We start from the raw sequence: 25214 nt of genomic DNA, 5'->3' as shown, positions 1-25214 counted from the left end.
AAGATATTCAGTGAATGGCAAAAGCATTCGTCTTCTGAACATGTCACAAAGCTGAAATCATATAATAAGTTATGGACATCATTGAATAAATGACTTAGATTTCCTGCTTTCGAAAGCCCTGAAGGTACCCCTTCTTGCACATCTTTCTTGAACTTAAAATAAAAGATCGAAATAAAGAAAGGGGACGAGAACATTGATTCTGACTCGTACTACTTCAGGTATGTACAAAGGCATTTTCGGTAGACTACTGGCCCGTAAAGGCCAGCGACAGATTGACGACAGACTGAAATTTACATAAAATTGCTACTCTTCTGGTAAAGACGCATCTCCGTAACTACTAATTAATCGTTCACAAATTTGACGTCCGAGGTTGCGCCATCCTCAACTCCTGCGATGACTTGAGGCGTCTAAACATTCCGAGTCTCAGGCCCCGTGCTTTCCAAAAACATTTTCTCAAGCTCGTCTTTCTGGTTAGTTGCTAGTTGGGTAATATGGACAGCCACATGGTCACCGAACTTGTCTCCAATTTCTTCAAGTGCTAGGCCTTTTGTCTCTGGGAGCATGATCCAAAGTAAGGGTGCTTGTATGGCAGTGAGGAGGATAAAAAGCAAGTAGTACTTCCATCCTACTTGCGCGAAAGCAGTGGGTGCCGGTATCAGATACGCGACCGTGGAAAGGAACAAAATAGCAAGCGACCAAGACATCCCTCGGGAGCGGATATGAGTTGGGAAGATCTCGCTGCAATAGACATAGGTTGCAGCATCCACGAAGCAACCATAGCTGTATATAGTATTTTCAAATAAATATGTCGTCCTGATAGGGAAATAAGACTTTGGCACTTACAATGAAATGTAGAGAAAAAGAAAGAAAACGCCAGCACTCAATCCAGCATGATTTGTTGTTCCAACATAAGTTGCTGAGAGCGCAGCTTCAAATATGAGACTAATCCCACAACCGGAAATACCAATAACTAGATATGTTAGAATTAAAAAACTGGGTTTTCTCATCTCTGGCGGTTTTGACATACCAAGCGAGGTCCTTCGGCCAATGCGATCGATCAACAGGGAGCTGATATAATTTCCACAGAAAGCAACTGTCACGTATGCAGCTGCTAATAGTAAAGGTATACTTCCAGTAAAACCAAGACCTTCATACAGGAGAACGCTGTAGTTATATACCACTAGTATCCCAGTTGATTCCGAGCCAAACATCACAAGAAAGGCACAAATCATGCGTTTTCGGTAGGAGGTCTTGGTAAACAGAGTCCAAACGGTCTCCGAGTTGGACATTTCTTGGTCCTCGGCGACTTGTTTGGTGATTTGATAGAACTCTATTTTGGCGAATGACGATCGATCTGATGAGCTCTTTGTATCGTGGAGTTTTTGCAATACTTCCCAAGCCTCGCGGGGCCGATTTTGCATCAGAACTAAATAGATAATTAATTATCAGTTATACAAGGTAAATTTATATCGGGATCTCACGCCAGCGAGGCGACTCGGGAAGCAAAGGAGTCATTATGAACATAACTAGCGGCCAAAAAGCCTGGAGGCACAGCGGGAAGCGCCACTGGAATGCAGGCATTGTCGAAAAATAACAACCGTATCCGATCCAGGCGGCTGCCGAGTAACCAAAAACAACAAGGACCCCTACTTTCATTAGCTTGATCGTTTTTAGCACGTTACTCAATTATATTGCTCACCATGTTGGGAAACAAGAAAGCCTCGGGTAGCGGGAGGCGCAATCTCGGATTGAAAAAGGGGAACAAGGACCATTAGCACACCTAATGGATCGAGTTAGCTTTAAAGTGAGATATGAGAGCAACTGCGACCTACCAACTGCAAATCCACCAATCAGCCGACCGGCAAGCAGCATTGCAATATTCACAGATCCTCCTTGCAACGCCCCTCCAAGAACTCCAATTGGGGTACAAACGAGGAGGGTTTTCTTTCGACCCAAGGCATCACAGGCCCAACCACCAAATATAGCACCGAGAAAGCCACCACCGGAAAAGCAGCCATTTAAGCCACCAATGATTCGATTCGTAAAAGCATAAGAAGGAGAAGATTCGTTGTCAGAAAGATTGAAGTAGCTAAAGAAGGAAGACTGTCCTAGTGTGGTTGACGTGACACTAAACGAGTAACCATAGGTTAAACTTCCTAGACATAAAGCCAAGACAGTCTAATAAAATCATTAGGTGAAAGACAGAATTTGGAAAGAAGTCAGATTCGCTTACAGCGAAATTGAAGGCTCCAACATGTCGCTCGCTGTTAATCCCCATTGTGTAAATCTCAGTTTACCAACGACCCTGCAACTGTGAATGAGAGCAAAAAAGTAGCTTCTGTACAACATTCTTCAGGAAGAAAATTATAGAGGGTTTATAGGTCAATCCTGTCTTTTTATCATTTGCATAACTTTAAGTGATTGGCGATTGAATCAAGCTCAGCCGAAGTCGTAACATCTCTTTGGATAGGACATAGATACCGTAGAATTTCCGCGAGATCCCCACAAGGTAGACACATCACAACAATTGGATGAACCACTCGACTTTTGAAACTCAATTTACTACCCCATGGGGAACATGGTTAGCTCCATGTCTTGTTTTCGGAAAACACGACCGAGCCGCGGCCAAGGAGCCCCGAAAGGCCGATGGCATCACTTTTCCATTTTATTTATTTTGTTATTAGAAGAATTCAAAGCTTAGCCCCGAGATTTGCTTATGTGTTTTAATGGTTTAAATTGGGGTATTATGGAAATACCACAAAAAGTGGCCATTTTTGTATAAAAGCCAATGATATACTAATAATATCTAATTGTTCACTTTCTAAATGTGCATCAATACGCTACGTGGTTTGCTTTTGACATTTGTATGACTTTATCACTGAAGTTGGCCATCGCGCATCACATTGCGACTGAACATGAACTTTTGTATAAAGTATAGTAAAATATGATGTGAACTTCTACCGGCGTTGCTACTAGTGATATCGCTTCTCATTTAACCTTAGGAAGTATCACAGCGGATCTTAAATTTAGTTTATAAAGGATTAATTCAAATTCATATTTAGAGCAAAGTAACTCATTTCAGTCTCAGATAGTCATGATCTTGCTCCTCAATCAAATATTCATGCTTGAATCATAGTCAAAGTCAATAATATGATACATCATCGGCTCTGATGTTGGGGATAATAACTTACTTGATCAGAATGGTTTTGGGCTCAGTAAACGATCGCAAAGCCTATTTAGAATATTCAGCATCTATCATCAGTAACCACAACTTTGCTAGATCGTTAGACTCACGTATTCTCCGAACTCTCTCCCAATCCCGGATGCCTTCTTCCCACCGAAAGGTACTTGGACATTCATCTAAGTACCATCAATTAGCTGATATAAAATAAAGATTAGAGATATAGCTCACAGAGCTGACGCAGTTAACGCCAACAACCCCAGACTCTAAGAGGGCTGACATGCGGAGCGCTCTGTTCAGGTCCTTTGTGAATACCCCGGACATGAGGCCAAACTCGGTGTCGTTCGCCAGCGCTAGCACTTCCTCTTCATTTTCAAATGTTTTGATAACGGACACTGGGCCGAATATCTCATTTTTATAAATTTCAGCACCCTCTTTCGGGTTCAAGAAAACGGTGGGCTCGACAAAGCAGCCTCGTTCGCTTTGGCGGACTCCTCCCACAACAAGCTCAGCTTCTAATCTGCCACGCTCAATCATCCCGTTAACACGTTCAAAGGCGGCTTTATTAACGAGCGGACCAATCAATGTAGACTCTTCTAGGGGGTTGCCCATTTTTGCCACTGCCTCCTTCATACGCTGTTTATACCTTTCGATAAAATCTTCTGCTACAGATTTCTGGACATAAATGCGGGATGCTGCCACGCAAACCTGACCAGACCGAGCAAGAATGGCATTAACGGTCCTGTGTGAAAACCTTTTAGCATATTGAGCTTAAGTAAATCGGAATATCAGATTTACCATGTTAAGGCATTATCCAAATCAGCATCTTCAAATACTAGGGCAGGGCTTTTGCCACCCAGCTCGAGAGTCACACGCTTCAAGTTGCTCTTTGCTGCAGCAATTTGAATTTTCTTGCCAGTTGCAACACTCCCAGTGAAGCTAATCTGCATGCTTTTTATTAGTATATCATGCTTCACAATCGTTCAAAATACAATTAGCGATACATACCTTGCGAATACGCATGTGTTCCGCTAATATCGCACCCGTGTGTCCGGCGCCAGTAAGGACTTGAAAAACTCCATTTGGAAAACCAGCAGCTTCAAAAAGTGCTGCAATGGCTAAGGAGCCCAATGGACTGTTTTCGGAGGGTTTCAAAATCATCACATTCCCAGTGGCAAGGCATGGCGCGGTTTTCATGATGAGCGTGGCGACGGGGGCATTAAACGGATTAATCCCAGCGCATACACTGGTTTTATCAGTTATATCTCAATCCCCGAAAGTTAATAAATAATGGCTAAGCTCTTACCCAAGAGGCTCGTGACGTACGAGTTTGACAAACCCATCATCGGCTGGAAAGTAATCGCCTCGCATCTTGTCGGTCCACCCCGCTTCGAGTCATTTAATTACTGGCATTCAACATTACGCTTGGCTGAACTTACCGTAATAATTCAGTTGGCCGATGATATAGTTCTTCTCTCTAGTGGGGATAATGGAAATCGGGTTTCCAGTGCTGAGGGCGTCTAGTGTCAATATTTTCTCAAGGCGTTCATCTTCATTCAGGATGTCTGCTAGCTTTCGAAGGCATGCCCCTCTCTGGGCACTAGTGAATTTACTCCAGGGCCCATAGAAAGCATCTTGTGCGGCATTCACGGCATCATCAACGTCTGCCTCTCCCGCAATTGGGATTTTATCTGAAATAACTTGGTCATCATTTGGGTTATACAAAGTATACCACTCGCCGGACTTTCCCTTGACATATTCCCCGTTGATGTATAGTTTATCCTGTAGCTCCGCTGGGGAGGGAATTGGTTGCGGGGAAGGCATATCTTAGTAGTTGTTATGGCTGTTGGAAACTTGAAACCTGTGCCAGTGGTCAGTCAATTCGAAGGAGCAACGATGGCTGGGTCGGCTCAGCAAGATAATATCCACATTTCCAAAGTGTAGCATGTTCAGCTCCTACCTTGGAATATGTTTCTTCTGCTGAACACTCCGGTGTCGCAATGCTAGGCGCGTAGGATTTCAATACCTCGGATGGAGGAGGAAGAATGCGGAGACATATTTACTTCGGTCGGGGATTACCCCGATCTCTGGCCTCAATATCCGAAAAGCCGAGACTATCGGCCTACATCCCCGCATTCAGTAGCCCGAGAGCCGGTGGACCCCAGGAATAGGCAATCATGCCCAGCGAGTATTGAACGGCTTTATCACATTATTATGTAGACTGATGACTATTCTCCTTCTTTTCACTCGATTATCCCTCTCCTGTCCCTGTCTACATTATCTGATCAGTGGAAACAATATTCGAGAACACGCTTGCGATTAGAATAAGAAGAAGATGCAAGCTGCAGTCTACGAAGGCCCCTTCAAAATCACTGTGAAGGAGAGACCTAAGCCAATTATTAAAGATGAGAGAGACGCGATCTTGAAAGTGCAGCTGGCAGGATTATGTGGAAGTGATTTACATGCATATCGTGGGCACCAGAAAACGACCACTGGACATATAATGGTAAGACTGCTTACGGGAAAAGATGGTAATAGTAAAGCTGACGTAGATTTAACAGGGTCATGAGTTCCTAGGCGTCATTGAGACTGTCGGACCAGCCGTTCATAAATTTAAAGTTGGTCAAAAAGTGATGTCTATCTTTTCGCCAATGTGGTGAGTGCCCTCTAGATGTTCCTACATATTCCATTATTCTTAGAGGTCGTACTCAGCTTCATAGCATGGAATGCTGGTTCTGCAAGCACGGTTATACAAACCGATGTCAAAACGGACCATCATTCGGTAGTATGGCACTGGATGGTGGCCAAGCTGAGTATGTCCGCATTCCTTTTGCCGACAGTACGCTCGAAACAATCCCCGAAGATGTGGACGATGATCTGATGATGTTAATGTGCGATATATTCCCTACTGGCTACTACGGGACTATGAAAGCTCTCACAAAATTGATGCAGAATACAGAGACTGCTGAGACCATTTTCAACTTTAAACCAGTTCCATCCGCACCTAAGTTATATTACACACGACAGGAGCTTAAAGATGTAACTGTGGTCTGCTTGGGGTGTGGGCCAGTTGGGATATGTGGTGTACTTACGGCTGTGGCTCTTGGTGCTGGCACAGTTTACGCAGTCGACTCAGTTCCAGATCGCTTGGAACAAGCTAGGAACATGGGCGCTATACCTTTGACACTCGGGGTTGATGATATCGTAAGTATCATTAAAGCGGCTACTGATGGGCGGGGTGCGGATGCTGTGGTAGAAAATGTTGGAAACAGAGCCGCTATGAGACTAGCCTTTGACTTAGTGAGAGCTTGTGGTGTGATTTCATCCATTGGCTTTCATCAATCAGACTTGCCGTTTGACGCTTTTGAGGCATATTCTAAGAACATCGAGTGAGTTAATGATATCATTGAGATATTCATTGCCATGGAGCATCACTAACTATCAAAAGTCTTAACATGGGACGAGCAGCTGTGCGCCCAGTATTCGGAGAAGCATTGAGAATCCTGACCGAGCACCAAGACAAACTGTCCAGCTTCATCAGCCATAAAATGCCACTTAGGGAGGCACCCGCAGCCTACGATATGTTCGAAAAGCACCAGGCACGAAAAGTGCTTTTCACGCTATGATCTTCTGTTAGAGATCTCTTAATTAGCTTTATCTATCCACAGAATCAATGGCACAATTGCAATCATATTTCTTCAAATTTGTGTATACGCGAGAAATGTTTCGGCATCTTTCCTATATGAGTGGCTCCCCTATTGCTAATGAGACCCAAATAATGATAGTCCATCACGTTAAAGTCTGCGGCATGTACAAGATTAGAGTGCGTCATGCAAGTGAGACTGAGATATCTCTTTTGTTTTCCTAAAGATATTAGAATAACACTCTTTTTGTGGCCTAACAATACTGTCGACGTCCTTCCTGACAATCCCGGGCCCTATTCCCGATCATTTCCATGCCTCGTATCTAGTATGTTACCCCACCAGATCCATCGCTGCCTACCCCGCCGAGTTTCCAGAAACTCGGCCCCGAAGTCCGTGGAAGAATGAAGGAATAGAAGTGAATGTCATTCTTTGGGGATACCCATTTCTGTAATATTCGAGCGACTGGGTGGTGTCGTGTTCCTATATAGTACAAGCGGGTATATCCAGCGTGACAAATTATTATATTCGTGTATCACATATATCCGCATCACGATGACAACGTCTCAAGTAGTAGAAAGTCGAGGTTCTCTCCTTGGACTACCTACCTACCCTGATGATCCGGAGTTTACAGGACTAACGGCATTGGTGACGGGCGCAAATGGGATTTCCGGATACCACATGGTTCGAATTCTCGCCGCATCACCCGACCGCTGGAGTCGCATCTACTGTTTGTCAAGACGACCACCCCCTCCAAACTTCTTCGAGGACTTGGGCGATGGAGCATCACGTGTCAAACACATCTCAGTAGACTTCCTCTCAAGTCCTGTGGAGATTGCAGAACGCTTGAAAGCTGAGATTGACAAAATGTACGTTACAGTTCGGTGATAATCAGTAAAACAGAGCAAAACAAACCCAAAAGCAAAAGGAAAAAAAACGGGACTATAACTGGATCTGACATCACTGAAATCTATAGCGATCATGTGTTCTTCTTCTCCTACATGCAAACCCAGCAGAAGGGCAATGTTCTTGGGATGTGGTCTGATGCAACTGCATTAGCTGAGCTGAATGGTATGATACAAAAACCGCCTTTTAGATGAGGTCGCTGACAATTTATGCAGGTAGCCTTATCAGGAACTTTTTACATGGCCTAAAAGAGGCAGCTCTCCAGCCAAAGCGTTTTCTACTGCAAACCGGCGCTAAGCACTATGGATTCCATATGGGACCGGCGACCAACCCCTCATTTGAATCTGATCCTCGCATAACCTTGGAAGATAACTTCTATTATCCCCAAGAGGACGCATTGGAGCGCTACTGTAACGATACTGGCGCGGCGTGGAATGTCGTTCGTCCATCCTATATCATTGGTGCCGTCCGTGACAGCGCTTTGAATTTCATGATTGGCCTCGCTATATTTGGAGCAGTCGAAAGTCATCTTGGAAGACCTTTGAACTTCCCCGGTGATTATGCGGCTTGGGATCGCGAGTACTGTCAGAGTACCGCATTGCTCAATGCCCACTTTCAGGAATGGGTCGTACTGACTGACACCGCTGCCAATCAGGCATTCAACATCCAAGATGGACAGAATTTTACCTGGGGACGCTTCTGGGCGTATTTGGCCACCTGGTATGGTACCACTTGGCAACCACCCGCTGATGACGAGAGCAAGTATAAACAGGTCCGATGCCGACACAAGAACACACCGAGAGGGTATGTCAAATTTCCCCTCACGGAGTTTTTTAGCTCTTATACTAACACTATAAACGCAGATATGGTCCTACCGGCACAACCCGGTCCACTTTCAGCTTCTTGGAGTGGTCTGGGCGCTTGGAGGTTCAGAAGGTGTTTGGAGAGCTCGCCGAAAAGCATGGGCTTGTGCTAGAGCCTTTTACCGAGAAAAACAGAGCTCAGATTTTCGGAATGGTGGACTCTGCAGTATTGGGTGACTGGCCCCTTTCTCTGAGCATGCGCAAGGCACGTAAATTGGGATTTTTTGGCACTGCGGATTCTTATAGGTCTTGCTTTCAGGCGATGCATAATCTTGCCCGACTCAAGTTAGTTGTTCCGCCAATGGTCAAGGAATACGTCGAATGATCCGATTTGTCTCTCTAGGAGGAGAATACAATATATCACTAGACCGAAATGATTCAATTCAAGCCAAATCGTGAATATTGTCCTGTAAATACTAGTAAGTAGTAGTTTGAGATGCTGTATATCTCGATGTCATGGAATTTTAGGTTCGTTAAAGCGTGCACAGGCACTCTGGTTGAATTTTCCCGATGATCGCTATCTGCCGTACATGAAATTGAGTCTCGGCCTTAAGAGATCTGATAACCCCGCACCATCTCGATCCGGGGTAAAACTGGTACCAAGGTTTGAGATCGGACCCCAGGATTTTACTCTTGATTAGAATCTGTCTAACCAACATCATAATTTCTCGCACGTTCCTGCGTCTTCAAAGATCGGAGGTTTCAAAGTCTCTGCGGTGAGGCAATACGCCGCTCTTCCATCCAAAGAACCCGGTTGGGGTAATATTGCCGCGAGAATGCACGCGTGTGAACGATGCTACTCGCGCAAGACCAGATGCGACCGACGCGTTCCCCAGTGCAGCTCGTGCCTAAAGAGTCGATCAACATGTCAATATTCGAATAAACGGCGTATTAGACAGCTTCCACAGGAATATTTGGAATCCTTAGAGGCGCGCCTGGATGAGCTGGAGCAGGATAATAAGCGGCTTCGAGAGCAACGGAGTATTACATCGCCATCTCCCTCCGCCATAGATTGCAGGGAGTTAGAAATACCAGATTCTTCTCTCCAGTCAAATCTATCGAACACTCAGTTAAATGCGACCGACACGAATGACGCGCTCCAAAATACTTCCCCGACTCGGTCATCTGGCTCTCTACATCGAACGCCGTGTGAAGAATCGCGGTATTTGGGCTCAAGCAATGGTGTTGAGTTTATCGATGTCGTTGAGCGAGCTGTAGATTTTCCTAACGCTGGTGGTCTATTTGGTCGAGTGACGGCTTATCGCACCAATCCAACTCGAATAGCTGTACCGTCTTCACTCCAATCTGTCACCCTTGTGGATGAATCTGTCGCAATGCCTTTAATCAAATCCTACTTCGAACACTGGCATTTGACATTCCCGCTATTGCATCGGCCTTCATTCATGCAGATGGTCGAGCAAATATACAACGATACAACACTTTATCGGCGCGATGCTGCCTGTGCATTTGCCTTCGACATTGTGCTCGCGCTTGGATCAATCCCATCAAAGAGAACGGCACAATACGTCAGCGACGCAGAGTCACATTTTGTTCGTGCATTAGCTCGGCTGGATGGACTGTCCGGATTCCGGGACATCAGGTTGTTGCAGGCATTTCTACTCTATTGTAAATATGGCATTCATGCCAGTCTCCGTGATACTTCTAGTGAGATGTGGGAGCTTCTTGGTAAGGCTACACAGCTCTGTGTTGAGCTGGGCCTACATAACAGTCCCTCTGTCTTTTCTCCAAAATGCGATATGCATATCACTGGGCCTTTACCGTCGTCTATACAAGTGGAGATGCTGAGACGGTGCTTCTGGTGCTATTACAATTTGGAAAGGTACGATCACCCCAACCGTCCTAGGAAGCATATGGATATTAATATTCAGGGCAGAATTGTGAACATCTCTCTCGGGAGACCCTTCACCCTACATGATGATGATATTCATGTACCCTTACCTTCGACTCTAGATGACGATGACCTTGAGAGGTCCCAAAATGCTACAGATCAGAGTTCCTCTATCATCACACCTTTTCTCCATCATATAAAGCTGCGTCGCATACAGTCAAAGATCCATCGTTCGATGTACACCAGTCGTGCAGTTCAAGATCTACCTTTACACGAACGACAGGCAATTCGAGGAGATATATTCCATGAACTACAGGTCTGGCGCAGCGATATTCTACGTCTCCAACTTCCAGGCAATTCCAAGACCCCATCTGTAGTTGTTTCCTCCAACTTCCTTCATTCAAGTTGGTATCAGGCTCTATACAATAGTGCATGTCTAATGCTGTTTCGACCCTCGACCACATTTCCAGCTATGGAAGGTCATGAATCCGACGAGGAAGCAGACGATGTTCTCCGATTAATTTGGGAATCATCTCGTCAAGTGCTAGCTAAATATTTTGATCTTCTTCGGTCCCGTCATTTGAATTACTCATGGGTTTGTCTGTACACAATCTTCATGGCGGGTTTAGCCAATGTGTATAGCATAGGATGCTGTGCCCAGCGATGGAAGCGTGGTATTCTGGCATTTCTTCCATCGTATCTAGATGTTGTCTCCGATGTTCGAGACTGTTCAAACATTCTTACCGCTATCTGCGAAAAGTGGGATGATGCGCGAGGCTCATGCGATATTTTTAATCAACTAAGCATGAGCGCCTTAAAGGAACTGGCCACGGCAAGCTTGCAGCCCATTACAGCGGGTGTACAAGATATCCAATCCGACAATGGCGCGTGTCGGCGATTTTCTGAATCTATGCCAGTAACCAAACGACCTCAAGCGGAAGGGACAACATCAAGAATGGAGACGAGGTCAACTCAGGTACAGCATTCCGGACCCCCACTACATGAGCCAATCGCCCTTCCCAACATAGGACAGCATACCAGCAATATTTACTCTGAGTTCGACCCGATAATTGATTTCCAGCAGCTATTTCAAGGTCTTCAGGATTCTGTTCACGCAAACGATGTCATGGATTCCAACGAAGTAATGCAAGGGTTTTCTCAGGAGTGGTTCGGGAGGTGAGACCATTTCTTGTTCATTGTCAACTTAAATTTACGGATTCCATAGTGTATACATATTTTTCTCATCTGACTGGAGCAACATCGAATTCCCACCAGTGATCTGGCATATCATAATATTGTCTGTGCGGATCTGCTTCAAAGTTTGCATATTGCATGACTTAAACTACCCCCTCATGCCGTAATTCCGAAACCTTTTCGGCACTAAATCCCAAATCCAATAAAACGTCCTCGGTGTGTTGGCCAAGGGATGGAGGACCTTCTCTAATAGTTGGCTTTGTATGACTGAACTTAACCGGCATCCCTGATCGATAGTTCTGCATTTAGTACAATAATTCTAGGCGACTTCCGAGCCAGATATGCACTCACCGATTACTTGGATATCCCCAGAGACAGATGCAGGGTTCTTGATTGTTTCGATCATTTTCCTAGCGATGGCCTGTGGATGTGAAAAGACCTTTTCCAAAGAATTGATAGGCCCATAGGGCATGCCGCTGCCTTCAAAGACCTTCTCCCAGTCCTCTGTTGTCTTTGTCGCGAACGCCTCATCAAGTATCTGCTTCAAGCCATGACGGTTCTGAACTCTGTTTTTATTATCAATAAAGCGAGAGTCATTCCCTAACTCAGACTTTCCGATTCGTGCGCACAAGTTCTTGAACTGTTTGTCATTCACGGCGCCAATTACTAGATAAGAGTCTTTGGTCCTGAAAGCCTCGTAAGGAACGATTGAAGGATGTCCCGTCCCCCAGCGCTGAGCTTCCTTGCCAAGGTTCATCCAAGACATGCCTACATTGCACATTATTGAAACTGTCGTTTCAAACAAGGATGTATCAATGTGCTGCCCGAGCCCGGTTTTTTCCCGTGCAAACAGGGCAGACAGGATTGCGCCATGAAGGTACAGACCTGTGCACATGTCCATCAAGCCAACACCTGGCTTGGTAGGAGGCCCATCCGCTTCGCCAGTGATATGAAGCAAGCCGCCTTCCGCGGCTCCGATGACGTCGTAACCTGCACGCTGTGCGTATGGGCCACTCCCACCATACCCTGCCGATTATCGGTTAGAATGAAATTTTACACTCTTAGTGCTCTCCTAGATAAGACTGACCAGATATACTTGCTAAAATGATTGATGGGTTCACCTCCTTTAGGGTCTCAAACCCCAGTCCTAGTTTGTCCAGCTTCCCGGGAATGAAATTTTCCACGCTGGGATCGTTATCCTCTATTTAGCAAGGGTTCCTTCTAATGGTGATCTGTGTTACTTACACAACATCGGCCTTCTTGGCAAGCTCTAGTGCAATATCCTTCCCCTTTTCTTGCTTTAGATTCAGGGAGATTGATCTTTTGTTCCGATTTATCGTATTGAAATAGAGTGACGTATTTGTACAATCTGATTTCCAGAACTTCTCTTCGCCAGATTCACGCCATAGGCGTGTATCATCCTAAAAGTTCACTATTCAGTCCGTGTAAAATCAATGGAAGTTTGGAGTTTTAACACACTCCACCATTTGGATTCTCAACCTTGATCACGTCTGCACCGTAGTCCGCTAGAATCTGTGTACAGAAGGGACCCTGTTTCAAATGTCAGAAGAGGAGAAGTCTGATGAGTCATGCTATAGCACTCACTGCTAGTACTCTCGTCAAATCCAATATCCGAACACCCTTCAAAGCGCCACCTGTATTCCGGCATGACTCTGTGTGGCTTGCACGTCTACATTGAATCCCTTGGACATTGGAATGCGACCCAAGCTTAGAGTTCGTTCGAAGGAGACGATACATTGAGATATAGTCCAATGAAATTGCGAAAATTCAAGAGGAAATCACTGCAGAAATAATTATTTCGCTCTGTATAAGCAATCCAATGGTGCGAGATTGATTCACGGTTGGCGTGTATATGGCTCCCTATCGATATCTGGCTTGTTTGATCAGTGCTCAAATCTCCGGTTTCCGTATTCTTCGAGATTCTGGCGATCTTCCCGTCAAAAAAAATATTAAACTAGTCTCACGGATTTCCCCGTTTACTCAAGCTCGGGTTCATGACTATGTGGGTATATTAGTTGTGCCTCGGTACAGTCCGTCCGAGATCATTTTTCGTATGCCGGACATTCAGGCCAGAACATTTCAAGCACACGCCGATTATTACCTTGACGATCGGTTATGTGACTTAAGTTGGTTCGGAGACCTGCAATTGAGCTTTTTCCGTATCATACACTAGTACCAGTGCTCTACATTGTCAACTCGCGGCTTCGGCCTTTCGGACCCGAAGATAGTATAAGGTTTGGTATTGTCGGACTAGCGCCCGATGCCTATAACAACCTGCCTCGGTAGTGCGGACTTATTCAATACCCATTGATGTAGCGCACATAATCGCCATACAGCCGATTGTATTATGCACGCTATATTAACTTCATGATTAGAGATGTACTACATAGATTGAACCTTCATTCAATGGTGCGATGGCAACATTTCGATTGAGTACTTCGGTAAGAGAGCAATTGCCCAAACACTAAGAATTCTTCTCTCATATACTAATAATGGTGAACAGTTGTGCTTACGAGCTCACAAGTTTCGTCCAAGGGTGGTCACTCGGAATGCATCAGCATCAATTCTAGGCTATACCAGTGTCCGCAGCGCTCACGCGCGTGCGACAGAATACCTCCAGAATCATGATGCTGATCTGACAGAATCGCAACAAACTGTCCGCGAGGCAATTAGCAAAATATGTGCGAACTACCCCGATGAATACTGGCTCAAAAAGGAGGAAAGGAAAGAGTTCCCTGTCGACCTTCACCGTGCCCTCGCCGAGCATGGCTGGCTGGGTATTTGTATGCCGTCAGAGTATGGCGGGTCAGATCTAGGCATTAGTGAAGCCGCAGTAATGATGCAGACAATCTCCGAATCCGGAGGAGGCATGACGGCAGCTTCATCGGTGCACATGAACATATTTGGTTTAGAGCCCGTGGTCAAGTTCGGCACAGATGAACAAAAGAAGCGCTGGCTTGAGCCCTTGATTGCAGGGAAAGAGAGAGCTTGTTTCGGAGTCACAGAGCCGAACACGGGACTTGATACTCTGCGGCTACAGTCTCAAGCACGCAAAGATGGTGACTCGTATCTTCTTTCTGGGCAGAAGATATGGATCTCGACCGCACAGAATGCACAGAAGATCCTGATTCTGGTGCGAACAACCCCACTTGACCAGGTCACCAAGCCATCGCAAGGGCTTTCCCTCTTTTATACGGATATCGATCCCTCTGTGGTAGAAATCACCGAGATTCCCAAGATGGGTCGCGCGGCGGTTGATACAAATACTCTCTTCTTCGAAAATTGGCGCGTCCCCGCTAGCGATCTTGTCGGGAACGAAAACGAAGGCTTCAAAATTATCATGCATGGTATGAACGCTGAGCGAATCCTCATCGCTGCGGAGGCTGTTGGGCTTGGGTACGCGGCTCTACGTAAAGCAGCAATTTATGCCGGAGAAAGACACGTATTTGGTCGTCCGATCGGCAAGAATCAGGGAATTCAGCATCCACTGGCTGATAGCTGGATGAATCTCGAGGCCGCCCGACTCATGATATACCATGCGGCTCGTATGTACGATCAGGGTTACGCCGCAGGTGAATATGCCAACGCAGCCAAGTACCTCGCTGCCGAAGCGGCGTTCCAAGCTTGCGAGCGGGCAGTCATGACACATGGAGGTATGGGTTATGCGAAGGAATATCATGTTGAACGGTATCTTCGGGAGGTGTTCATTCCTCGTATCGCTCCAGTCAGTCGGGAAATGATCTGTAATTATATAGGAGAGAGGATATTGGGGCTACCTAAATCCTTTTAATTATCCATGTGGAAAGTTCAAGGTGTATCATTCGCGAGAGCAACTTTGGCAGAAATGTCCGTGTGATTCAAAGTAGAATTGGTTCTTGAGCGAAATTGCAATCTATAGCCAATTTCTAAAGCCCGGATCAATCTAGCGAAACGTCTAATGCGGCATTCCTCGCGCATGGTATACCAAGATCTCACAGCCAAATTCGAACAGAGGAATCGGCACCACCAGTCCCGAGAACATAGGAGATATCTAGATCTTGGTTGATCTGCTTGGGCCCCCACCGAACACAAGTTATAAAATGATCGGAAAATCCATCAAATGTGTTTACCAATTGGCCGTCTTGCAACAGATCCCAGATGCGAATCGTTCGGTCATCTCCAACACTAGCCAGATATCTTCCACTGGGATGAAATGCAAGTCCTCGGACCCAACCCTCATGGCCAACCAATGTCTTAATGAGGATTCCAGTATCATTCCAAATCTTAATCGATTTATCCCTACTTCCAGTGGCGATGAAAGACGAGCCTCTTAATGAGACACCCAATACTGCGGTAGGAATAAGACCACCTAGATAAAGATGGCTCGAAGCTGGAGCAAAGGTACAGCACTCGATATAGCTTTCATGGCCGGACAAAGTCGCTTTGGGTTGGCCGGAAGATGTTTCCCATACTGTAGCGGTGCGATCATTCCCACCGACTACTAGACATGCTCCATCAAATGAAGGGGAGATATCACGAATCCAGTTCCCCTCTGTATGAATCGACCTGACGCAATAGCCGGTAAGGGCATCCCAAATGCGAATTGAGGCGTCGCGGCTTGCAGAGACTAGTAATGTGCCGGTCGTCGTCAAAAAGCGGACTGCTGAGACAGAATCATCATGGCCGTATAGCGTGCGAACATTTGAGTAACAATTATTCGGGTCCCATATCTTTATGGTGAGATCGTTTGAGCAAGATGCGAGTAGAGTGCGTCTCTGTGGTCTACCGAAATCAAGGCCTAGAACTGGTCTCAAGTGACCATTCAAGGTGTATTCCAGCGTGCCAACTTCACGATTCCAGATTTTGATGGAAAAGTCATCGGATGCTGAGGCTATTGATGGATGAACTGGATGGAATGCAATACAACTTATCGCTGCTCGGTGGGATTGCAATGTATGTGTAGCATGCATATCAGGCAGGCAGCTTTTCGGGGTCCCCCCAACACCAACAGGTGCTACATTCTCGAGTTTTGATTCAAGGTTAGAGACTCTAGATTCCAGGTCTAAAATCTATGGTTTTCATGTTAGTGTATCCTTTCTTTAATCAAGGCTGATAGGTATGTCTCACCCTCCTTTGTAACCGCATCACGTTCGTCCACTTCCGCGCCAAAAGCCCTTCATACTTCTTACGAGCGACATCATTAAAAGTGATGTCAACTGGAAGCTCTTTCTCCAGAACAGCAACACTTTGAATTGCATTCACAGAGGACAGGTACGCAATCATAGACTTGTGACTGCGTACATATATCAGCAGGAAGCATTGAAGTGAATGATAACCGAAGGGCCAACCTACAGCTCTCCTGCCTGCTTGGAAGTCAGAATGCAAGTCATGTTTGACACTGCGTGGGATAATGATGTTTTGGATGGGATTGAGATGATTGAAAAAGATATACAAACTCAACTACGCACATTACCGTCGCACAGGACCTGCAGCCGAAGTCGCACACAAAAGATATGTTCTCAAACCCATATCAAAAGGAATCATTGCATCGAGATAATTTAATTCGACATGGCGGATTTATTTGTAAGACTGTGACACGCGGTGTCGCAAATTGCTACCATTATATGCTGGGTCATGTTGATTTTTATTGTTGTTTTTTTTCTTGGGAATTGTACAGGTCCGAGCTGAAGCCAGCGGGTGACTATATGTGATATTCTTTGCTGTATGGGAAATTCGTGTCCCCCAGATATAGCGTCCGTCATAGGTACCACGTATCACAAAGGTGTGATCCTTTAGTGTATCAGAAACAGGTGGATGAAATGAGAAAGAAACGCCTATCGCCGTGCAATGCAAGTGCAAGAGAAAAGAAAGGATTGGAAGAGCCCGATGCCTTAAGCCTTGCCCTTTTTCTTGTCCTTCTTTTTCTTTTCCGGGCCAGCTCCAGAAGCGTCTCCTTGCATGCCTGGCATACCGGGCATACCGGGCATTCCAGGGATCGAAGGCATACCAGGCATGCCTTGCATATTCTGCATCTCCGCCATTGCTTCTTTGAAAGGGTTATCGCTAACACCACCACCGCTATAGGCAGGTGAATGGAGGGGCAAGATGGTTCCGATCTTCCAGCCACGCGGCGCCTGGGGTGCTTCGGGAAGCTTCTCGGGCATCGGCAAGCCACGAATGCGAAGTCGGTACGGAGATTGGTCGGTAGTTGGGTGGGATTTAAGATATTGCGCAACAAGGATGAAGAGATGATGCTCTGCAATGAAACAAGTTAGTACCACTCGACGCGCAATTGATGGAGGGGAAACCCTCGCCCGACCATTATTTGCCGGAGGTGTTACAATCACATACTATTCTTGATCTTGGGGTTGACCAGGCGGCCATTTTCGTCTTTGAGCAGTACACGCACTCGACCGGGGTTGGCCCAATCTTTGGGATGCAGCTTTTCGGGCTCCAGACCGGCCTTCAATCCCAGCATTTGAACCGCATCGACGATATCTCGAGCTAGTGGATTCTCGACAGCGAGCTCTCCACCAACCTTGCGGCCTTCGGCGCGGGAACGAGTTTTATCAAAGTAGACCGGGTAAAGACATTGGAAGTGCCTAGGAATCTCACGCTGAGGTTCCGGCACCTGGGTCATTGGCGGGGTTGGGGATGGGGTTGGGATTTGGTTCGGGGTTTCCCTTGTCGGAATTGAGGCGGGCGCAATGATGGTGTCTCCGGGGAGAGAGTCTGAGGGGGCGATCTCATCAGGATCAGAGTCCGATAACTCTTCAACACGAGCGTATTGCGACATGGCGAATTGGAACACTCGATCTAACGTTGGTTGTTCAAGTTGGAGGGGGTTTTGTGGGGGATGCGAAAAAGCATGGAAGAAAGTGCGGCAGTTTGAAGTGTCCTCTGTTGCTTGTGGGCGGAGAAGATTGACCAGTTGAGGGATGACTACATACTACATATAACAACAGAGAAACACTATTTGAGCTACGAACGTAAACTGTTATATGATTTAATAAATCAATTGGTTTCATTATTGTAACTAAATACATATCAATTAAATTTAAAGTTGTGCGGATGAATGAAAATACCCATTACATGGTGCTACATATATGTATACAATATCACCATCTACCGCAGTTATTAGTACCGGCTTTTCTGGAATCAACTCAACCTGGAGAGCGATATCATGATATACTTCACTTATTCAGGCATTAAATGATTTTCACACTAGCTTCATGCTGTTTAAAACCAGAAAAATAGAACTATTTGACCCAAAGAGTCGGTTGGGGGCCAAATTCCTCGGTGGCGATAGTCAACCAGCTTTCTTCTCGCCAGATGATGCCATGTGATGACCTTGGGAACTGATTAAGTTGTGTGTTAAATCTGGATATAACCTCGGAGATTATCAATTGGATAGCCGTCTGGTATTTCCAAGTTAGCCCTCGAAAGTTCGCGCGATGTAAATTCAAAACGTCAACATTCCCGGATTCGGTGGAGAAGATCAGCAACCATGGAAGTTCAAGATGTGGAGGACTGGAAACACATAAGACCATGTTCATCTACCAAGTAATCCGGGGACCTTATTATCAACATACTCAGATACTATTCATCAGCCCAACAGAGCATCTAGTACATAATCCTAGCTATACAAAGTGGGCTTATCATGATGTCTCCAAGCCAGTTCCAGGTGACCGACGAATCCTGGGGCAACCATTACCATGTAATAGCCTCGAATGACAGTGGGAAACACCATTTATTCATCGAGAACAATCCGTTTTCTAAAAGCCCATATGATATGACCATTCACGACGGTCCGAATATCGAGGGGCGCATCCTTGGGGTCTCCAAGTTTCGACAGTTCACTTCCAATTGCGACGTGAAGTTGGATGACGATAAGGAATGGATACCGATGGTGAAGAAAGGCTTGATCTCCCCAAGCTACTCCTTCGAGATGTCCATCGACGGAATCAATCACAAACTCTCCTGGAAAAAGACACGATCCATGGGAATTGGCGCCAGTGCTTATGGAAACTCCAAATTAGTGGACGAAGAGAGTCAGGCTGTACTCGCAGTCTTCTCTTCTGACCCGCATTCTTTAGTCACAGGTCAGTTGGACATTTATGGTGACCATGGCAAAACGTTTGGACACATGGCACTCCTTACGGGTCTAGTCTTTCGAGAAAAGCAACGACGTCAAAGCACTAGAACAGCTCGTGCGGGTCGGGATGATGTTTTTACTACTGGAACAGCCATCGGTGGGGCTGGAGGAGGAGGGTGTTGAACAAGAGCAGACAAAGTATCCATCCACGGTCGCATTTGACTAACTTGAACTATGGAGGAATACGCAAGCATCCATCGAGTCTCTGTATATAAATATGTACTATAATATTTTCATTCACTATCTATCTTAAAACTGTCTGAAGGGTTATTCTTGCCTATTTGAGCCAACGTCATTTTCCATCTCCTTCTCCCCCACACGTTCCATTTATCCATCTTAGACCATTTCATGCTGTCCAAGTGGGGACTTGGCAGGAGACAAGTTCTCCAATGGGAAATTAGAGCCCTTCCTCATGAAGCAATTGGCCATCTTGCGGTAGTATCGACACGACAAGGCCAGTCTTGGAGCCGACGATGCCGTGTCGTTGGGAGGAAGGAAAAATTACTCTCCGTGTCGGAGGAATTTTGCCGGCGCGATCGAGCCGAGGAAACCGGACATTCATCCGATGTCCGTAGTACTCTGTACGGTAATAGATGGAGAATACGCAGCTTAGAAACCCCCTTCTGGAGATCGTCAACTATAAAAGGACAAAAGAGGTAAAAAAACGTGCCTTGGAAGCAAATAGAATCCAATGCTAAACCAAATGCAGTGCCCGACACCTGCACAGTTTTGGTAACTGGACACCGAGCCACACATCGGTAAAAAAAGGCTACATGGAGTATAGAAATATCGGGGATTAAGGAAAGTAGCCGGTTAAAAACGGGTAATAAACATGACATCACGAATCATATAATGAGCCCATAGTACAAGAGGGGTAACAATTACTAGATTGACGTGCGAAACGGGGTAGAAGTGGGGGTTTAGGAGATTCGGGGGAGAAATTGGCCATGAAGTCCATTGACGGTAGACTATTCATAGGTTTAAAACAGAAGCTATCTACTGATATCTCAAGCTAAACCGCTATATTAAGAGTAGAATACATCTATTTCTGCAGTATGTCGCGATTGTCTTCTGTAGAATCCTAGGAGAAACCAATTCTTGCTCTCTGGGGGAGGAATTGTCCAGAACACGACTCGGTGGGGACCACTCCGATGGAGGGGCAAAAGCGTGGGGACGGGTTGCTACATTGTACGTGGGATGTATCCATTCTTCCAAGGTTCAGACCCCCGCCGGAGACACGTCGCCAATTTATTAGACGCGATCTCCCCAGCTTTGCGACTTTGTTGCTTTTCTTCTTTTCTCAATTCCCTGCTTTTACAACACATCTAAAAAAAAAGAACCAATTCCACTACATAACTATACACCATGTCTCTCGGCAAGACCTTCACTCTCAACACCGGTGCTAAGATCCCGTAAGTATACTACTTGGATGAGCATTAGAAAGAGAAGGTTACTGACACACTTTTACAGCACTCTGGGTTTCGGCACTTGGCAGTCCGCCCCTGGTCAGGTCGGCGAAGCTGTCTACCAGGCCCTTTTGGCTGGTTACCGTCATCTGGTATGTTGAGTATTCCCCATTCATTCCTTAAAGAGGTGATACAATATAGTTGAAACGCAGCATACTAACATTATTCTCCAAAGGATTTCGCTACCATGTATGTCATACACAATTACGTTCATCGCGAAGAATTCCGATCCCAGGAAGACGGAATATACTGATCAATTCTCTTCTTTAGCTACGAGAACCAGCGCGAATGTGCTGAGGGTATCAAGCGCGCATACAAGGATGTCCCCGGTCTGAAGCGCGAGGACCTTTTCATTGTAAGAGACAATCTGGACTGCCCTTCGCATGTCAGTTGTGACTCGTCAGGTGACAGTGACTAACCTTTTTGTTACTTTTACTAGACCTCCAAGCTGTGGAACAGCCAGCACAACCCCGAGGTCGTCGAGGCTTCTCTGGATGCTTGTCTCGCTGAGCTGGAGCTGGAGTACCTTGACCTTTACCTTGTCCACTGGCCCGTTGCCTTCAAGAAGGGTGACTCCTACTTCCCCCTGGTTGCTGGCAGCAATGTCGAGGGCGGTGATGTGGAGATTGAAGACAAGGTCTCCATCGTCGACACCTGGAAGGGTAAGTTCAATGCCATATACCAACAGCATAAGGTTTATCACTCCTGGAAACTCACACGATGACTATCTAGCTATGACCAAGCTCCCCAAGAGCAAGACCCGCGCCGTCGGTGTCTCCAACCACAGCATTCCTCACGTTAGTTGAACCCCCCACCCCCATTTTATGGAATATTTGTTTAGGATACGAACCCTCTATTAACACCTTTTGCCCAACAGATTGAGGCCCTCATCAAGGCCACCGGTGTTACCCCCGCTGCTAACCAGATTGAGCGCCACCCCGTCTTGCAGAGCAACGACCTTGTCAAGTACTGCCAGGAGAAGGGCATCCACATCACTGCCTACTCTGCTTTCGGTAACAACGGATTCAACGTTCCCCTTCTGATCACTCGCCCCGAGGTCCTGGAGGTCGCCGAGTCTGTTTCCAAGCGCACTGGCGAGAAGGTCACTGGTGCCCACGTTATGTACGTTTGAGATCCCGGGAATAATCTAAATGCTCGCGGCTAATATTCCCTTTACAGTCTTGCCTGGTCCCAAATCGGCGGCAACAGTGTCATCCCCAAGTCCGTTACCCCCTCTCGTATCCAGGACAACTTCCGCGAGATCGAGCTCACTGCCGAGGAGGCCGAGAAGGTCAGCGCTCTGGGCAAGGACCGCAGACGCTACAACACCCCTTACACTGCCAGTATGTTACGCCGTTTGATCCATTTTGAAGATGAATGTATTACTAACCTTTTTCAACAGACGTGCCTCGCTGGAACATCGACATCTTCGGCGAGCCCGAGGAGGCCGCTGCTGGCCACAAGGTCATCGTTTAAATGCACTCCCAACTGTTTTATGAATATGAGGACATGAAAAACAGCGTCTTGCTTGAAGCAAAAGGGATCAAATAGAATTGGGGATGTTAAAAGAATGTTAATTGAATACCCAGCGTCGTTCCCATTGATTGATTCTTCTCTATTTTTATACGTATATGTACTAGATTGCCTCTGGTTTCACTAATTGCCTGTGATTAGCGCACAAAGTAAAATCATACAATATGAAGTAAAATTGGGTTGTAAACTATATACACAAAGGAGCTTTGCTTATCCGTCTTATGTCTCAATGGTTACCTCCATGGAGTGATCTTGCTAACGGTAACCATTGTTGACACAATAAGATGTAAGATGTCAATTGAGTCAAGCCCGGCCTGCAGTTGACGCTTCCATATGACCGATGGCATTCTTGTCCATGCTATTCACTGATTCACTTCCATCAGGGTAAAGATGATGGACGTTTTGCTGTGGCGCCGCTTCCCCATCGCCCATCGTATCATCTTTCCAACCTTGCTCCGCATCCGGGTCAATGCCATCGAACATCTCATTGATTTCCTCCAGCGTCTTTCCTGCCGTCTCCTTCAGACAGAAATAAGTGAATGCAAGTATGAGTATATCCAATAGGCCAAATAGTAAAAACGTGGCCCATCCAATTCCAGCCATAATGTAAGGGGTCGAAAAGCTCCAGACAAAATTGAAAAGCCACTGTGAGCCAACCCCAAACGCCACACCTGGCTCGCGGATTCGGGTCGGGAATATTTCACTTGTGCACGGCCAAGGAAGGGGGCCCCAGCTGAAGTTATAGGCGATGATATCAAGGTATATCAGAGCAACGGTACCAATGCCTGCAGACGTGACAGCCCCATCGGTCGGGGGGTAGTTCTTGACGAGAGCCGCTGTGGCCAACATACAAACAGCCATGAAAGCAGCTCCTCCAGCAAGCATCGGACGACGTCCGAACCGGTCGGACATGAAAATGACAAAAATCAAACAAGCGACGACTTTGATGGCACCAAAAATTCCAGTAAGTAATAGATTCTGCTGCCCGGGGCCAACGAGAAGAGAGAAGAACTGCGGGCCGAAGTAGGCCAAGGCAGTCGATCCGGTCGACTGCTGCGCCAAGAAGAGTCCTCCGCCGATCAGAAGACGGTGGAGGTTGGGGCCTTCAAGTAATTCGCGTAGGTGGAAGCCCGCCGTGACATGACGCTCCTCTTCAAGACCTCGGCACATTTCTTCAAATTCTTCATGTACCGCCGGTCGATCGCCAGCACGGATCCACACAAGACTGTTCCACGCATCTGTCGTCCTACCATGGGCCAGGAGCCAGCGTACACTTTCATCAAGAGTAAACATGCCCAGACCCATCAAGGCACCTGGGACCAGCTGCAGGCCAATTGGTAGTTGCCACTGCATGGCGCTAGCGGGCATTTTTTCCACCCCATAATCAATCCAATATGATATTAGAATGCCAATCGTGTAGGTCAGTTGATAGCAACTACCCAGCTGGCCACGGATCTCTTTAGGACTCATTTCTGACATGTATATCGGGATAACGGTAGCAGATGCACCAACTCCCAACCCACATATCACACGTCCAATATAGAATACCGAAAGGGAATGCGTGTCGATAACTTCAAGTACAACGCCAATGCAGAAGACGATAGAGCAGAGCATCATAGCGATCCGCCTGCCCCACCGATTGGTCACAGGCCATACAATGAAACAACCAGCCAATGCCCCAGCCTGCTGGATACCAACTGCAACGGCACTGATACGAGTCTTCTGCTCCGCAGTGAATTGAAATGATTCTTGAAAGGACTCAAAGGTAAGAACGCCGCCTGGAAGAATACATACGCGTTAGAACAGAACAGTAAGAGAAAGGCCGCACTGATATTGATTCCAATAACATACCAATGACACCAGAGTCATATCCAAACAATGCACCACCGCAACAGAGCACAGTGGCCAGCCAGTATGTGCGCCATCGAGCTTTTGTCAGGCGTAGAGCTTCCATTGCCGGCTCCTCTAGCTCGGAATCCAATGCAGGGGATTGATGGTTGAGATTCTGGGGGATTTCCGAGTAGACCGCGGAACAAGAAGAATTGAAATTCCACCAGCTAGTCAGTCTGGCCTGCCAAGCTGAAAAGAAGGACTCAGGAGAAGAGGAAGTGGGCTGGGTAGGGGATGATGATATAGGGCTAGAAGTTACATGGTCGGTCATGGTTACGGAGGGGAAAGGCGACTAGGCTCGAAGACCTAGTCAAGAAGACTTCCCAAAAGAGCGAATGAATGTCTACTGCCGAAGTGTAAAGTCTGGGTCTGATGCTGCATCTGTCCAGTTCGATCTCCGCATTCGCTCATGCGGGTCTATCTGGAGGCGGTGAATTGCTCATGTAGCTTGAATTGCGCGGATGAGAACGTCATGGACTGCCGAGAGCCGATGTCAAGGCTATATCAGAGAAATATCCGGAGTGGAGTCATCTTAA

General features: G+C 46.4%; 12 protein-coding genes across 12 annotated transcripts; 6 read left to right on the top strand and 6 right to left on the bottom strand.

Annotated features, from left to right (window-relative positions):
* Positions 1 to 407: 407 nt before the first annotated feature.
* Positions 408 to 2278, bottom strand: N7478_011543 (general substrate transporter; the record flags this gene model as incomplete). The annotated part of the gene is made up of 6 exons (XM_056927757.1): positions 408 to 738; positions 844 to 970; positions 1028 to 1426; positions 1700 to 1780; positions 1833 to 2178; positions 2234 to 2278. The coding sequence occupies 6 exons, from the start codon at positions 2276 to 2278 to the stop codon at positions 408 to 410; spliced, it is 1329 nt and encodes a 442-aa protein (XP_056774805.1).
* Positions 2279 to 3187: 909 nt separating this feature from the next.
* Positions 3188 to 5005, bottom strand: N7478_011542 (aldehyde dehydrogenase family protein; the record flags this gene model as incomplete). Its single annotated transcript, XM_056927756.1, has 7 exons — positions 3188 to 3232; positions 3295 to 3360; positions 3413 to 3923; positions 3980 to 4125; positions 4190 to 4427; positions 4488 to 4569; positions 4621 to 5005. The coding sequence occupies 7 exons, from the start codon at positions 5003 to 5005 to the stop codon at positions 3188 to 3190; spliced, it is 1473 nt and encodes a 490-aa protein (XP_056774804.1).
* Positions 5006 to 5902: 897 nt separating this feature from the next.
* On the top strand, positions 5903 to 6807 carry N7478_011541 (chaperonin 10-like protein; the record flags this gene model as incomplete). The annotated part of the gene is made up of 2 exons (XM_056927755.1): positions 5903 to 6570; positions 6630 to 6807. 2 exons carry the CDS (start codon positions 5903 to 5905, stop codon positions 6805 to 6807), a joined length of 846 nt encoding a protein of 281 aa, XP_056774803.1.
* A 570-nt stretch (positions 6808 to 7377) lies between these two features.
* Positions 7378 to 8916, top strand: N7478_011540 (SDR family oxidoreductase; the record flags this gene model as incomplete). The annotated part of the gene is made up of 3 exons (XM_056927754.1): positions 7378 to 7691; positions 7957 to 8532; positions 8592 to 8916. The coding sequence occupies 3 exons, from the start codon at positions 7378 to 7380 to the stop codon at positions 8914 to 8916; spliced, it is 1215 nt and encodes a 404-aa protein (XP_056774802.1).
* Positions 8917 to 9367: 451 nt separating this feature from the next.
* On the top strand, positions 9368 to 11620 carry N7478_011539 (transcription factor domain-containing protein; the record flags this gene model as incomplete). The annotated part of the gene is made up of 1 exon (XM_056927753.1): positions 9368 to 11620. The coding sequence occupies one exon, from the start codon at positions 9368 to 9370 to the stop codon at positions 11618 to 11620; it is 2253 nt and encodes a 750-aa protein (XP_056774801.1).
* Positions 11621 to 11953: 333 nt separating this feature from the next.
* N7478_011538 (CaiB/BaiF CoA transferase family protein) lies at positions 11954 to 13392 on the bottom strand (the record flags this gene model as incomplete). The annotated part of the gene is made up of 5 exons (XM_056927752.1): positions 11954 to 12660; positions 12722 to 12819; positions 12880 to 13055; positions 13114 to 13185; positions 13240 to 13392. The coding sequence occupies 5 exons, from the start codon at positions 13390 to 13392 to the stop codon at positions 11954 to 11956; spliced, it is 1206 nt and encodes a 401-aa protein (XP_056774800.1).
* Positions 13393 to 14069: 677 nt separating this feature from the next.
* On the top strand, positions 14070 to 15445 carry N7478_011537 (acyl-CoA dehydrogenase family protein; the record flags this gene model as incomplete). The annotated part of the gene is made up of 2 exons (XM_056927751.1): positions 14070 to 14096; positions 14159 to 15445. 2 exons carry the CDS (start codon positions 14070 to 14072, stop codon positions 15443 to 15445), a joined length of 1314 nt encoding a protein of 437 aa, XP_056774799.1.
* A 181-nt stretch (positions 15446 to 15626) lies between these two features.
* N7478_011536 (WD40 repeat domain-containing protein) lies at positions 15627 to 17024 on the bottom strand (the record flags this gene model as incomplete). The annotated part of the gene is made up of 3 exons (XM_056927750.1): positions 15627 to 16703; positions 16762 to 16927; positions 16987 to 17024. The coding sequence occupies 3 exons, from the start codon at positions 17022 to 17024 to the stop codon at positions 15627 to 15629; spliced, it is 1281 nt and encodes a 426-aa protein (XP_056774798.1).
* Positions 17025 to 17525: 501 nt separating this feature from the next.
* On the bottom strand, positions 17526 to 18430 carry N7478_011535 (RNA-binding signal recognition particle subunit SEC65; the record flags this gene model as incomplete). Its single annotated transcript, XM_056927749.1, has 2 exons — positions 17526 to 17890; positions 17986 to 18430. The coding sequence occupies 2 exons, from the start codon at positions 18428 to 18430 to the stop codon at positions 17526 to 17528; spliced, it is 810 nt and encodes a 269-aa protein (XP_056774797.1).
* Positions 18431 to 19297: 867 nt separating this feature from the next.
* Positions 19298 to 19912, top strand: N7478_011534 (uncharacterized protein; the record flags this gene model as incomplete). The annotated part of the gene is made up of 1 exon (XM_056927748.1): positions 19298 to 19912. One exon carries the CDS (start codon positions 19298 to 19300, stop codon positions 19910 to 19912), a length of 615 nt encoding a protein of 204 aa, XP_056774796.1.
* Positions 19913 to 21154: 1242 nt separating this feature from the next.
* akr1 (putative aldehyde reductase (AKR1)) lies at positions 21155 to 22731 on the top strand (the record flags this gene model as incomplete). Its single annotated transcript, XM_056927747.1, has 9 exons — positions 21155 to 21201; positions 21260 to 21347; positions 21431 to 21444; positions 21526 to 21610; positions 21695 to 21917; positions 21988 to 22052; positions 22133 to 22377; positions 22435 to 22598; positions 22658 to 22731. The coding sequence occupies 9 exons, from the start codon at positions 21155 to 21157 to the stop codon at positions 22729 to 22731; spliced, it is 1005 nt and encodes a 334-aa protein (XP_056774795.1).
* A 360-nt stretch (positions 22732 to 23091) lies between these two features.
* N7478_011532 (sugar porter family MFS transporter) lies at positions 23092 to 24949 on the bottom strand (the record flags this gene model as incomplete). Its single annotated transcript, XM_056927746.1, has 2 exons — positions 23092 to 24566; positions 24640 to 24949. The coding sequence occupies 2 exons, from the start codon at positions 24947 to 24949 to the stop codon at positions 23092 to 23094; spliced, it is 1785 nt and encodes a 594-aa protein (XP_056774794.1).
* Between the last annotated feature and the right edge of the window lie 265 nt (positions 24950 to 25214).

Source organism: Penicillium angulare (assembly GCF_028827245.1).
Source record: "Penicillium angulare strain IBT 27051 chromosome Unknown utg000008l_segment0_segment0, whole genome shotgun sequence".
Taxonomy (NCBI): domain Eukaryota; kingdom Fungi; phylum Ascomycota; class Eurotiomycetes; order Eurotiales; family Aspergillaceae; genus Penicillium; species Penicillium angulare.
This window is presented reverse-complemented; position numbering and strand designations above follow the sequence as displayed.